Genomic DNA, 15,193 nt, shown 5'->3' with positions numbered 1-15,193 from the left:
GACGAAAAAATCCTGTCCTATAGTATTGAACAGAGTCAACACAATTGCCCAGATGTTTAGACATGTACTGTCAGGCCTTCACCAATTCCTGTAACTGAGTATCCCACTTTTTTTAAAAATCCATTTTTTTTATCATTTTTCCCCCTTTTCCCTTACCTTTTAGCTCTTTAGAAATGCAATTACAACCTTTACATTTCTTTCTTTCCCCTGGCCAAACCACCTGCAACAATCAGCTTATCTAACTCTATGTTTGCCTAGAAGTTCCATAGAACAAGTCTTCAAAGAAACCAAGCACCCTACCAAATTCTCCCCTACAGGCTGACTGCTGGATGACCCACCAGATGACTCAAGATAAACAGCCATGAGCAAGTCATATAGACTCCACAGTCCATGTGCTTTATGCATGGCCTGCATACCAAATTTCTTTTCTTAAAATCCTGCTTTCTGCCCAGAAAGCTGAAGTGGCTTTTCTCAGCACAAATCTGGCCCTTACTCATCACTAAGCTCTGGAATAGTTACTTTTTTTTTTACCACCCTTGTTCTTGTTATTTGATTTTGCAAGTGACAAGTTACTAAACCTGTATTTCTTAATGCTCCCCTATATCTAACTCAGTATTTGCTGGCAAATTGAAGAAGCTGATAGATCTAGAATAGCAATGAGAGAAAGGGCACATCACTAAGTTATGAGATAAGAATTTCTGCATAGCAAACAGCCACGGCTGTAGTTCAAAATCCTGTCAGGAACTCAAGTTCCAAACGTGCCCTAAGAACTCAGAAATTTTTTATCAATGGTTATGACATTAGAGCATGAAAAACAAAATATGGGCAGCGGTATAAGTAAAAGAGGTAGAGATGGATTTCTGAGTTTTAGATAATTAACGTGAGAAACAATATAAACATTGTTGCATTTAATAAGGAAAGATACTGCTATTATTATCATTAACAACAATGACTACTTAATAACATTAATACATTTGTATAGTTTTCAAGAAACTTGACTTAACACACACACTGTCTATTTTAAGTCTTGCAATGATCTGGAGAATACATAAGACCATAGTTGTCACAATTTGGCCAAAAAAAATCCTGAGTTTCCTATAGGTTAAAGATTAACCAAAATTACATGTATAAAAAGTGAAAGAATTAGGATTTTAACCAGATAAGCAACACCCAGATATTTGACTTTTCATATACTAAAATAGCTTCCATGACATTTTCAGTGGAAAAGTTGGAGGATAGAGGTGACTTAATACCTCCTCTTTAGACCAAACTTCCAGAGAATTCCTAGACGAATCTGCTTTGTTCTGACACTATAGACAATAGGGTTAAGGACTGGGGGAAGAAGAAGGTAGATATCTGCCATGAGGATGTGGACTATTGGAGACAGATGCTTCCCAAAGCGATGGACTATTGACACCCCAATAACTGGCACAAAGAAGATGAGCACCACACAGATATGGGATGCACATGTGTTGAATGCCTTTAGCTGCTCTTCACGAGATGCAATACCCAGCACAGTATTAACAATCAGAACATAAGAAACAAGTATGAAGATTGAATCCACACCTAGTGTGGCAATCACTACACAAAGCCCATAAATGCTGTTGATCTTGGCATCTGTACAAGATAATCTTAGAACATCCTGGTGCAAACAGAAGGCATGAGAGAGGGCATTGCCATGGCAGTAGTGATAGTGTCTCAGTAGCAAAGGTGTGGGAAGCACAACTCCCAAGCTTCGTAGTAAGCAGGCCAAAGCAATTTTTCCAATTACACTGTTGGTGAGAATGGTGGAGTAGCGCAGTGGATGGCAGATAGCAACAAAACGGTCAAAGGCCATGGCCAGCAACACTGAGGACTCCAGGAATGTGAACGTGTGGATGAAGAACAGCTGAGCATAGCAAGCACTTGCCTGGATCTCTGGAGCATCCAACCACAACACAGCAAGCATGGTGGGAAGTGTGGACAGGGACATCCCCAGGTCATTCACTGCCAAGTTTGAAATAAAGTAATACATGGGCTGATGGAGTGAGGATTCCATCCAAATGACAGAGAGGATGGTAACATTACCCATAAACGCTACCAGATATGCAAGACAGAAGAGGATTAAGAGCCAAGAATGAACGTTCTCCAGTCCAGGAAAACCCCTCAGGATGAATATGGGCTCCATAGCATCACTGTTATTCCAGTCTACCATAGTGACCTTGAAAGTTATCTCTTTTGAGCACAAACAATGGAATCAAGACAGAAATATGTCTTTTCTTTAACCTCACAGAGGAAGGAAGGTGATTACCTGTTGCTGGCTCTATGTAAGGAACATTTCCCAATATTGAGCACCAAATTCTGGAACAAAAATGTGGACTACACAAATACGGTCATCTCTGACAGGAAGTGTGTGGGATTTGCATTGAAGACACTGAAGAATTTAAGCAACATGAGAATAGAGAAAAACTTTTACTAATTATTATAAAGATGAAAATAGAGACAAGTCAGAGTAAATTTCTATGGATTTGTATGTGTTTCTGGCCAATAATATTCTTGAGTTAATCAGTTATTGCTTCTAGGCTATCCTTTCATTCATGACAATCAAATTGATCCCATGGACTCAACATAATTTCTATTCAGATGTCTTTTATTTAATGATTTGTAATATTTAAACATTTTAAACATTTAATATTTTAGTGATAGAAGATAAATACCTCGCATATGAAAAGAGAGCATGAACAAGAGAAATGGAATCCAAAAGCCCAGCAAGCTTTATCGAGCTGCTATTTAACTGACATAGTTTTGAGATTTCTAGTATAGCAACTATTTCTGACCTAAAAAAAATCTTCATGGTAAAAAATAACTATATATACAGTGCTGAGAATGTGTGTGTGCGTGTGTGTATGTGTGTGTAAAATAAGAGCTTAAATAGTTTGAAAGTAAATCTTTAGGCCATAACATCACAATGTAACTATGAAAGTCCATTAATGGCAGTTTCCTTTCTGCTGTCCCTCAAAATGAGAACAATGCATTTAACAGTTATATATTACACATCTTAAAGAGGTACTATTCCACCTTATTTCTAGTCATTGTGTTTTTGATTGAATGATTTCTCTCTTCAAATGATACTTATAATACCATTTTTAAAAGAATCGTCAATTCAAATATTAAGTGGTTCTTAATTTTCTGACCCACTTGCCCCTACTTCTGTGAACTCACGGCAATTCAGAATTTAGATCTTAAATATTTACTATCAGTGCCTCTTAGAAACAACCAAGACCTTTCTGAATGTTTCAAAATATGATGCTAATGACTGGCTATATTTTTCCTCAGCATTTTTTATTGTAATAGCCTCTCCTCCTGTGCTGGGTACCAATGTTGCCCTTGCTATATCCTGTGTTCATGGCACTAGGTATTGTAGCTGAGCATTATGAGATCATCTGCCCCTTCTGTTACCTAGTTCTTTATTTTAACCCTGTCTAGTTCCATTAACTGTCCCTGAGAAAATTACTTACCTTGTCCCTTAGAGTCTGGGCCTCATAGACCTAAGCACAACCTCTCTGTAGCAACATCTCAGCATTTCCCTCATCCCTCCTTCTGGACCCTTAGTCCCTGATCTCTGGAAAGATTAACATAAGACTTAGCCTCATCCTAAAGTAAAAATCTATCCAAATGTGACCTCAAATTCATATCACAAGGCTCCCGATAGCTGTTTCTTTTTCTTATCTCCATTATATTTAATAAAAAGCTTTATTTTAAAAATTCCTTGATGAATTCTTAATCTCAGTTTCATACCATGAAGACTGAAAGTTCGTAGATTGTACAACCTAGAATTCCAAAGAGGAGTTGATTTAGAATCTACACCTGAGGAACAAAATAAAATACAAAGCCATCTTCTGCATGTAATGAGAAGAATTTTTCTCTTTCTCTATTTTTACCCAAGTTCAGGCATCTCCCATCTTCTATGAATCAGACCCTACCCTGGTACTCGTCTCCAGTCTAGACAATATGAAGGGTTTCATTTGAGACCCTTGTCTTAAACAAAGTAGTCAGCTACCCATCAAATTATTTACAACCAGCAGAGGTATGTGTTTAGAGTATTTATTTTTCTTTACCCCTAAGCAGCATTTTTCGCTCTAGTCTTCAGTATCACCAGCTGACTTTATTTTTTCTTCCTCCTCACTCGGAAAATTTTCTTTGACCTCCTGTTGTACAGCTGAGCTCATAAAAATGATATAAGCGTTCACACTGAAATACATAGAACACACACACACACAGAGCACACAGAGGAGAAAGAGAGAAAGAGAGAGAATACTGTGGCCACAGTGGAGAAGTTTTCTATTTTACCCCATGCCAGGAAAATATTCCATGTTTTCTCCTTTAATTCTTTCAACCCCAAAATAAATCACATTTTCTTAAATTCTCACAAAGAATGCAAAGAACAAAGTGGATCACCACTCTTTAGAATTGTCTTTGTCCCTGCCCTATGTGCACCTCCCCTATTTGCAGATTTCCATGTTTAGAAAACTTCAGTTGCAGGCTGGCCAATAGATTTGAAGTTAGGACAGGAAGTAATATTTCTGTTTGTAATTCCTATTAATTTTTAATTGTGTATATTTAAGGTGTGCAGAATGTTTTGATATACACACATATATATGCATATACATAGTGAAATAATTATTACCATGTGTCTGTGTGTGTGTGCATGCACGTGTGTGCATTTGTGTGGGAAGAGCTCCGAAGCTCTACTCTCTTAGAAAATTTTCAGTGGTTTTAGTTCTTGCTCATATTGGTTTATCCCTCACCTAAAAAGAGTTCCCATTTCTACAATATTATTAACTGTGGTCATGCTGGATATTAGATCTTTAGACTTATTTTTCCTACATAATTTCAAGTTTGTACCCTTTGAGCTACTTCTCTGCATTTCCTGCACTGCCTGGTCCCCCAAAACCCCTTTCCACTCTCTAGTTCTGTGTGTACTTTCTCTTTCTTATCCTTTCACTGCCCCATCTGTCATGCCTTTTACTTTTTAAAATTCCTTTATTGTCTTTTCTCTATTCATTTTCTTTTGACTCTGTTTCTAGGTCTTGACAATGATTCTTTGTAGTTCCTTGTTGATTGAAACAATTCAATCACATTGAGGTTGAAAAGAAATAACAGAAAAGAACTGGGAGTAATAAGACTGTTTCAAAGAGCAGAGGCATGAATAGGTCTATGTCACACATTCACCTATTCCAGGTAATTAAGGGAGAACTAGTGAGGAGAAGACCATTTTTTAATAGCCTCTCTAGCATCTTAGCTGCAGTTCTCAAAATCTATTCTCCACTAATTAGCTTATGGCTTATATTAAAATTGCTGAAAATAATTGGAGTAAGATATTATAATATTGTCATAAATTTAAAACTTTTTCACAGATGACAATAATTATTTTTCCTTTTGCATAAATGGTACACCATCCTTCTCACAATTTTACTCTCCCTTTTTTTTTGAGACAGAGTCTCTCACTGGGGTGCAGTGGCATAATCTCAGCTCCCTGCAACCTCCACCGCCCTGGTTCAAGCAATTCCCCTACCTTAGTCTCCCAAGTAGCTGGGTTTTCATTCTTGCTCATATTGGTTTATCGCTCACCTAAAAAGAGTTCCCATTTCTACACCCAGTTACATTTTTTGTATTTTTAGGAGAGACAGGGTTTCACCATGTTGGCCAGACTGTTCTTAGACTCCTGACCTCAGGCAATCCACCCCGCTCCGCCTCCCAAAGTGATGAGATTACAGGCATGAGACACCATGCCCAGCCTAATTTTACTCTTTAGCAAACTATATCCATATACAAATATGCCAAAATCTACCAACTGTTTATTTATAATTTAAAAATTAAGACTTACCTGAAATTTAAACATAAGACAATTGCATCAATATCCCTAGTTAATTTGCAATCAGTAGCCCATTTCCCAAATGAGCCACAGTTCCATTTTGTCTTTCTCTGACTAAACTTTTCCTCACTATATGTAAAGTCATGTTTCCTTTCTGTTCCTATTTCTGTGGCTTTCTCTCATTTTGTCTCATTTTATGTGTCAAAATGTCTTTACTGTCTTTTCCAGTCTCCTTCCCGTTGCCATTTTTTCTATTTTGTTTTTATCTAAATTTGTGTCTTTTCAGCATGTGGTCCTCTATCTTTTCCAGTCCCTTTGATTGGCTGTTTCTTTCTTCTAATTTTTCTTAGCGTTTCTATGGTTTAAGTGCTTGCTCTCATTGGCTTATCTCTCACCTGAGAAAAGTTTCCATCTCTACCTGAAAGTCAAACCTGTACTGATTAAAGATGCTACAATTTTTATTCTATATGAACCTCAGATTTTGAAAACCTTTGACTCTGTGAGTAGTGAGGATTGAATGCTTTCACCATGTCTATAAATGCTACTGATTTCTCCTGGGGTAGAGAATTAGGGATTGGTGTCAGAGTCTGCTGGATCCCCAGAGATGAAATGACCATAAAAAGCCCTTAACCAGAGATATGGCAAAAGCATATGATCATAATACCAAAAGTAGTAGGAAAGCATCCTTCTGTTCATCCATTCTTAGTTCTTTTTTTAAATGTAATAGTTTTCTCTTCTCAAATGAGTGTAAGAAAGTAAATTCATGATAATTACTCTGGCCCAGAAGAATACTGAAATTTCAGCTTTAATTAGGGCCATTGTACAGAACAATGGTGATGAAGTACAATGATAAGTCTTTCCATTATAAGGTGTTCTTAACATTTCACTGAACAGAGTTGTTTATTAGTTGTGTGCTTAATAAGGATTTATTAAGCAACAGGGTTCAAGGAGCCATACTAAGCACTTTAAAAGCTAAAGCCACTATCTAGTTCATTGCTACTTCCCCAGTGCTTGGTATGAGGCACGACCTCCCAACACATTTTTTTCCTTATATATTGGCTTTCCTACCTCTTTGCATTTATTTATAAATTTTGGAAACAGATTATCCATCTCTACCAAGATATATATTGGGACTATTATTGAAAATATATTGAATCTATAGATTAATTTGGGGAGAATTTAAATGTTTAGAATATAAGATATCTAATCCAAGAACAGGACTTTAATTACTTAAAGTCTTTATTTTTTTCAACATTATTGTATACTTGTCTGTTTGGAGATTACATATTTTATACTAGGTTTATTCTCATTTATTTGACATTCAATTGTGCTAATGTCAATAGCATGATTAATTATTTTTTTTTAATCTTTGGGACTTATAAAATAAAGTCAATTGTCTTTTTTCAGAAAAACTGCTAAACTTATTTTTTATTTTTAATAAGTGATCTGTAGCCTCATTAGGGCTTATTTTGTACCAAATCACACCTCCACAAGTAACGTCAGATTCTTTTTCTCTTATTTAAAATCTTCATTATCTTTTTCTGTATTTGTTGCTTTTTTTGCGGATAAGGTCTACAGTGCAGTTGAGGAAGAAGGGATAAAAATTGTTTTATCTTCTTTTTACAGATATCACAGGTGTGGTTATCAAACATTTTACCACTAAGTATGTTTGCTAAGATTTTTTTGTACCTGCTTTTATCAGAGAATGTGGTCATCTTCTATTGCTCATGTGATAAGAGATTTTGTCAAAAATAGATGCTGAATTTTGCAAAATTATTTTAGGTTTATTGAAATTCATGTTTTGATGATCCATATTATTTTTATTTATTATCCTATTAATGTGTTTAATTATATTGATTAATTTTCAAATATTAACCTTGTCCTTCTGGAATAAACTCAAGTTGGGAATGCCATTGTTTTTTCCTTATTGTTTACCAGAATTGATTTGCAAAGATTTTGTTTAGGATTTTGACATCAATGTTCATCGGTAAGTGCACCCTGAAATTTTCCTTACCATAATGTCTTTGTCATGTTTTGCTATGAGATTAGCAAAGCTCTAAAATACCTTGAGAAATATTCTTTCTATTCTGACCAGGGAGATTTTGCATTTGCTGGTATTTTATATATTTATAAATTAAATGGCCATCCCAGGGTAATTTTAATTATAGGTTTGCTAGTTAATCCTGACAGACAATTCAGTTTTTCTCTGTCAGCTTTAAAACTAGTTGTGGAGAGATAGAATTAAGGACTATATTATCCAACATTTATAGGACTGTTCAGATTTTCTACGTATTCCTTTACCTATTTTTGTAAATTTTATTTATCTAGAAGTATGTAGTTTGGACATACATTTTGATATTTTTTGGCTAAAAGTTTTTCGCTAAGTACCTTCATAATTTTTCAATGCCTGCAGTAATCGCATGGTATCTGCTTTTCTCATAACTCATGTTGGTTTGATATGCAGTTTCCTTTTTACACTACTAGTCTCACAATAGATTCATAGTTTCATTGATCTTTCAAACAGTCAACTTTTCAGATGTTAGGTTCTCAGAAGCAAATAAAAAGGGAGAGTTTGAGATGCAAAGGACTTGTTAGGAATTGAAACCGTAAAAAGGAAGGAGCAGGGTTGGGCAAAGGGTAAAGCTAAACTGCAAAACAGGCCTGACAAAGTCTTGGCCAACACCCTGTGGCTCCCTGGCCCACACGGGGACTTACACTCTTGCTTTCTTCATTCACTTAATGTGGGATGCCCTGGGAAGGATGTGGCCTCAGGGACATGGTTGTCTCAAGGTGAGACAAACCATGGAGGAGGAGAAGGTCTATCTGTGCTCTTGTGATCCCCTATAACCCAAAGGGTTCTGACCAATTTTGCTCACTTCTCTCTAATATACTTTCCTCCACTTGCTCTTTGAAACTCAGTTTTATTTTACACAGAGAAATATGCATTCTTTAGAAATTAGTCCCAAATACTCTTTGTATTTTCATTTTGAAAAGGTATCTACACTGAACTGATATATTAGCTTTTCATTGATAATGAAAACACTGATATTAAACTATTTTCTTTATAAGATATTCCTTTTACTTGGCTTTGCCTTTTTTTGTTTTGTTTTGTTTTTTCCTTTTTTAGATTCTCCTTAATACAATCTTTCTGGATCCATTTTGAATACTATATTTAAGGTTCTAGTTTTACATCCTCAGGCAGAATGTCTTCATTCAGCTTACCACCCAAAATTTAATTTCCTCATTTCAGTCTTTTTATTACTAAGGGGACACTGTTTGAATTAGAATAATACATTGTGTCAGAAGATCCTCCCAACTGTCGTGATTCCAAATGGGAAGATAAGTGCTTATGTCTGGATAGGTGAGTGGCATGATCCTTCATTGTAACACCATGTACATGGTGCTGACCCACCCATTCTTAACTCTCCATCCAGTATTGCTTTCCCTAAACACAAGCAACCAAAGGGTGGACTGAACAGTAGAAATTTGTATCTAATATCTTACAATAATATCAGTGATGCCTAAAATTGAGTTTCCAAAAACTGACTAAAGTGGTTACATTCATTTTATATAATTTATCCCTATGACAATAAAGTTATGACAATTATTTAACAAATATAAAGAGTCATAAAGAAGTTAAATGACTTAATGAAAGTCTCATACCTTAGAAAAGCAACTAAATCAATTGGTCTCTATAGCTGGCATATTAAATACAGTATAGAAAATAAAATTTATTAATGTTATTATACCTGTGTAGTAAAATGCAAAGGTCTATTCCTAAGCTTATGCTTTCTTTTCCTGCTGTCCCATGGCCATTTCTGCCAGAGTTCTCCACCATAGCATATACTTCTTTCTTGTTCTAATCACAGTGGTTGAACATAGCAAATGCTGAGACATATCAAATTGTGAGGAAAAAATGTTACTCTTCGAAACAATCTTTATTGTGACTCAGTAGTGTTTTGAGTGTTGGTTGAGCTGCCTGACTGGGTTGCATTCTTTAGGGCTTTGTTCTAGCTGTCCCCAAGGCTGCTTTGGTGCTTTGAGTTCTATGATTCTCCAATAAAGTTTCTGAAGGGACCGGTTGAATACGTCCTCTTTGCCAGCATTAGGGCATGCCAGCTGAGCATTTTTCTCCTAGGGACACAGAAAACAAACAAAAAACAGTAAAGTTCAGTTGGAATTTCCTGCCCAGATCCCCTTTCTCTTCCTCGAGCAGCACAGACCATACAAACCCTGGATCCTTTGGATATCATCGGCACTGAGGTGGAAGGTTCTAGGGTCATGATACCAGTAAGTGGGGTACATTATGGAGTTCCGATTCCCAGAGTGCTTCAGGCCCAAAGAATGCCCTATCTCATGAGTTGCAACCAGGAACAGATTAAATCCTGAAAAAAACATAGAAGAAAAAAGATAACATTAATTTTGTATAGGGAATGCAGAAAGTGTGTGAAAAAGAACAAAGAAAAAGGAGAAAACAGAAAAGAAGAAAAGGGCAAATGTTAGACAGAAAAGGAAAAAGTGGGCATGGAGGGAAAGAGGAGACTAAATGGAAACCAGAATGGTAAGTTATTTGAACAGATGAAGTGAAAAAGACAGGTGGACAGAATTAAGAGGTTGATAAATGCAAGCAAAAAGATAAGGAGAAAAAAACACACAATTTAACAATGTGTTTATTATGGAGCATTTGTGTTCAGAAATGATCCCATCACTCTCCACTTATAAGAAGACTTGTTCCTCAGCCAAATCTTCTACCTCACCCTGACCACTCTGAATCCCTAAATGGATATCATCAACACTGAACTCCAGGTTCCCAGAGAGTTCTAGCACTCTCACCAAATAAGGCATTTACCTGTGTTTGAAGCTGACCAGTGTTCATCCTTGTCAAAATGGACAACTCCAGGATTTTCAGAATTTGGTAAAAACGCATGGCCCAAGAAACCACCTGGCCCATCAAAGGGCCAACAATCATCATGGTCTGTGGATGACAGAAACTATTATCACAGTGAGGGTGGAGGGAGAAACAAGGGCCAGAATAGTCTTAAGTAAACCTCAGAGACAGGATACTGTGCAACAGTCTACCACTGGAGTGTGAGAGGGCCAAGGCATTATGTATACAGAGAAGTAAGGTGGGGTCAAACATTTTACTACTGTCCTATCTAGGGTAAAAAGAAAGACAGACAGATAGCAGGCACTGAGTAAAGCTTACAAGCTAGACAGAAATAATAACCTCTTCCCAAAATAATAGGGAAAATAAGAAAGAGAATTCAAACTCTGCAAGTTTTTATAAGTAGACTGGATCAACTTTGAATAGCATTTCAGTAGATGTAGGAGCTATGCATCATCTTTTTGAAAGGAAAGTGTGCAACACCCCCACAATATTCACACAGCAGCCAACACTTCCTCTTTATTTATTGTTTCATGTACTAAAAGTGTCTGTCCTGTGTTGCAGGATTTGTTTTGCATCAGGATTTTGTCTGATTTTTTCTTTCCCAGAAACTTGAATATGTGGGCTGGGTTTTTATTTAAGGATGGAAACCCTTTGTCCTTTACACAGGGCATATACATATCCTTCTTCCCACATCCATTTCTTACCCCACTGCCAGAAAGAAATCTTGATGTCTGCGTCTTCATTCTGCACTTGCTGGAATATCAGAGAGGTCACACTGCTCCAGATAGAAACTGCATTATATATACTGTCTTTCACTGTGGATGGCTTCATATCATGTGGGTAATTGATAATCCTGAGGAAAGTAATCTCTAAATGAAATAGTTCAGAGGTATGGGAATTATCCTAACTATAAACATGAATAATTCTACTTTGGGGAGAATCATTTAATAATTTTAGGACTCATTTTGCTTATTTATAAAGTTGAGCTAATCCCAGACTAACTAAATCAGAAACTTAAGGAATTAAACATGCAAATATAGATTTCTATGAATGTTAACAATAGCCCACATTATTCTTAGGCTAAAGTCTAAGAACAGCCCTATCTGGTGATTCTGGGAAAAATAATTAAATAAAACAATGTGAAATAAATTAAATTAAAGTAAATGTATAGTATTCTACATAAATTAAGATGTATAGCATTCTACATAATGTAGTGCTGTTTTGCTTTAGATACCTAAAATATATTTAGCATCCTCAACAGAAAGAGTAATGTAGGCAGAAATTAAGTTTTAAAAATTGTATCTTAGAATCATCCATATATCCACACATTAAAAATCAAAAGAAAAGAAAAGGATAGTGAAAACAAAGTGCCAACAAAACAAAGGGAAAGGAGAATGGTTATGCTCTGCTTTTTTTTTTTATCTTTCAGTTTTTAACTTTTTGTTTTTTCTAATTAGTTTTTATTATACTATGTCTTGAAAAGTTTTGTTTTTATTATTTTGTGGCTAGTTTCGTGTTTTGGTCTTTCTACTTGAGATGTGCCTGGTTTACAAACTACAAATACAGTCTGGTAATATCCTGTTTGTGTACTTAGTATTACCAGTTGAGTATACCTATGTAACAAACCTGCAGGATCTTCACATGTACCCCAGAACTTAAATTATAATTCAAAAGAAGAAAAAAAAATCAGTGATAAGAAATCATCTGATAGTTATGCTCTACTTTCTAAAGAGATGATTGGAGGAAGCTAGAAGAGGATCTGGGAGTATTACCTTCTCTGAGGGTGATTTTGGGCTTTGAGCAGGCTGCCAATGAAAGCAGAAGACAATAGAGGTGCCCAAGAGAGACCTTATGGAAAGCCCTTTGAAGTCCTCCCCCCACTCATTATCCTCTAGGCCTTAATAACAAGCACCTGTAAGTCAGAGTGTACTTATCCCACTTGCATCTTCCTGGCAAGATGGAGGTGTTGGACCCATCAGGCACCCCACAGCGGGGCTGGTACAGCATAGCATGCATCTGCATATCGAGTAGTCCTGTCCCATTCTGATGGAATTGTTGCAGGAGCTGTGTTTGTGTCTCGAGTTGTGACTCCTTCTTGGTCAGGAAAAACTGATGGAAATAGTCCTGGATTAGATCAAGAAGGATGAGTACTAAGAGTCAATAGGGAAGACCGATATGTCAGCTACCCTGGGCATAGCCTTCTTTGAGGGTCTCAGAAGGATGGTGCTTAGTCTGGCCTTCCTAAGTCTCCTGTTTTCACTCACATGATGGCAGCTGTCCCTGATTCTTCATGCCACCGTGAAATGATATTAGGGATAGGGGACAGAATAAAAATAACCTGGATAAGCTATAAAAATTTTTAAAAGACAACGCTTCCAAGTTTTCAGATAGAGAATCCCAAGTATAAACATGATGAAGTTATTGTCTGGGAATTGCCTGGGGAAGATGGCCTCTCATCATTCTGACTGATGAAGGTTTTCTTAATCAGGACAGAATCAGTGTCTCCAGGACATAAAATTTAGCTGGTTCTGCATTCCTTATTTCATTTGCATTTACACATTCCATTTCATTAAACTACTTTTAAAGAGCTCGTTCTTTCCTATTCTTTGTCTTTTTCTGCCAGTCTACTGTATTAAATCTAAACTTCTATATAAAAAAAGAAGCACATTGTATTGTAATTAGGCTTTCTCTAACTACATTTGAAGCCTAGCTGGACTCAAAATACTTTAATAGCAGTGCTCACGTCTGATACAGCTTGATCTATTCCACAATGTTTATGACAGTACTTGATGTAAACCTATTGACTGTTTCTTTTTTTCAATTATATGACTGAATTTTTATGCCTTGCTTTATTATCAGCTGAGCTGGGCACTCAGAAGCCAATGACTTTTTGAATTTTTCTGGCTAAGCATTAGGAGGAAATTTGACTAGGTTCCTGAACAATTACAAAATACATGACTACAAGCGGTTTTAACAATGTTTAGGTATTTTGGATGCTTAAACAATTTAGAACAATTCATATTTTTTTAAGAAATTGAAAGTGTATGGTAGACTGATTGAGAGATTACTCAGTCAATGTGAAAGTAACATTAATTCATCTGAATTATCTCCCCTGATCTCTCACTACCTAGCAGGCTCAGAGACCCATATGCTGGAATGTTCACTCTATGCCATGTAGAAGACAAAGACAGTGAGAGCTCAGCAATGGGGCTGAATTAGGCACAGAAGACACAGTGCCTGGGGCCCAAAATTACTTTTAGAGGCTTTAAAAATTTTTTTAATTTTTCTTAAAATTAGAAGAGAAAAATTAACACGTAGATTGAATACAATGTTTTCATATATAATATTATTTATCATTATGCCATGCAAACAGACATGAAATAAGAGCCCACAATGGTCATCATGTCATAATGTGATCTTGAGTAGTTCACCTACCTTAACAAAGTCCCATCCTTTATGATCAGTATCAGGGGGCACTGGAATGGTGAAACACCAGGGCAAGAAGACAGTAACTCTTAAGATGGCGAGCTGCATGGCAAACACTCTTTTGTCCCACTGCCTGAATTCATGTACCCAACTTGGGCCACTGGACCTTTATAGCTGTGCCAGCAACATCCAATGACTCACCCTGCCAGTTTGCCCTTTCTTTGAATCTGTGAATGTTGTCATTGTCCATACCTGCTGAGGGCAGAGTGACCAGCATGCAAGGGTGACAAAAGCAGCCATGGGATTTATTTTTACTCTCAACTCACACATGATGGTTTTCAGCATCCCAGGCCACAGACTTGGTTAAGGAAATACAGGTCAGTCTCAGAATATAGGGGGCATCATTTTTTAAAATGGAGAAAAAAACAAGAAACAGGAGGTGTGTGAACAACTCATTATAGCTTTATCTATGGAATAATTACTTTACCAGTCAGAGACATACAATCTTGCTCCAGAAGCTAAAAAGAGAAAAAGAATAAAATCAAGGGAAATAAATAATGTCAGCTGTAATAAAGATCCAGATCAGAGTATGAAAATCTCCAATATCTATGTAAAAGAGGTCCAGAAAAACACAGAAAGAGATAGTTAATAGCTATTTGTTGAAGAAAACAAAGTAGTGATAATAAGTTACACAGGCACACATCTGTAGATGTATATGTATAGATACACACACATATATATCTCGTAGTAAAATATTTCAGCCCATTGCCTTAGAAATCACACAACTGGGCCAGGTGCAGTGGCTCACGTCTACAATCCCAGCGCTTTGGGAGGCTGAGGTGGGTGGATCACCTGAGGTCAGGAGTTCAGGACCAGCCTGATCAACATGGTGAAACCCTGTCTTTACTAAAAATTCAAGAAAGTAGCCAGGCATGGTAGCAGGCACCTGTAATCCCAGCTACTCAGGAGGCTGAGGCAAGAGAATTGCTTGAAGCCAGGAAGCGGAGGTTGCAGTGAGCTGAGAT

The 15,193-nt window shown here is 36.7% G+C and overlaps 2 protein-coding genes across 2 annotated transcripts; both read right to left on the bottom strand.

Moving 5' to 3' along the window:
- Positions 1 to 893: 893 nt before the first annotated feature.
- Positions 894 to 2,239, bottom strand: LOC100392834 (olfactory receptor 51L1). The gene has a single exon (XM_002754867.4). It carries the CDS (start codon positions 2,192 to 2,194, stop codon positions 1,247 to 1,249), a length of 948 nt encoding a protein of 315 aa, XP_002754913.1. The 5' UTR covers positions 2,195 to 2,239; the 3' UTR covers positions 894 to 1,246.
- A 7,720-nt stretch (positions 2,240 to 9,959) lies between these two features.
- Positions 9,960 to 14,311, bottom strand: MMP26 (matrix metallopeptidase 26). The gene is made up of 6 exons (XM_002754866.5): positions 14,178 to 14,311; positions 12,655 to 12,866; positions 11,447 to 11,595; positions 10,704 to 10,829; positions 10,078 to 10,239; positions 9,960 to 9,988 (listed from the first exon to the last, which is right to left on the bottom strand). The coding sequence occupies exons 1-6, from the start codon at positions 14,274 to 14,276 to the stop codon at positions 9,960 to 9,962; spliced, it is 777 nt and encodes a 258-aa protein (XP_002754912.4). The 5' UTR covers positions 14,277 to 14,311.
- Between the last annotated feature and the right edge of the window lie 882 nt (positions 14,312 to 15,193).

The sequence above is a fragment of the Callithrix jacchus genome, chromosome 10 (assembly GCF_049354715.1).
Source record: "Callithrix jacchus isolate 240 chromosome 10, calJac240_pri, whole genome shotgun sequence".
Classification (NCBI taxonomy): domain Eukaryota; kingdom Metazoa; phylum Chordata; class Mammalia; order Primates; family Cebidae; genus Callithrix; species Callithrix jacchus.
The sequence above is the reverse complement of the archived record's forward strand: the minus strand, read 5'-3'. Positions and strand labels throughout refer to the sequence as shown.

Coding starts and splice junctions, on each gene's coding strand:
- LOC100392834 (XM_002754867.4), bottom strand. CDS start 2,194: ATGGTAGACTGGAATAACAGTGATGCTATGGAGCCCATATTCATCCTG.
- MMP26 (XM_002754866.5), bottom strand. CDS start 14,276: ATGCAGCTCGCCATCTTAAGAGTTACTGTCTTCTTGCCCTGGTGTTTC. Junction 12,867..14,177: donor AAGGATGGGACTTTGTTAAG/GTAGGTGAACTA, acceptor GATCTAATCCAG/GACTATTTCCATCAGTTTTT. Junction 9,989..10,077: donor AAGGATCCAGGGTTTGTATG/GTCTGTGCTGCT, acceptor CTGTGTCCCTAG/GAGAAAAATGCTCAGCTGGC.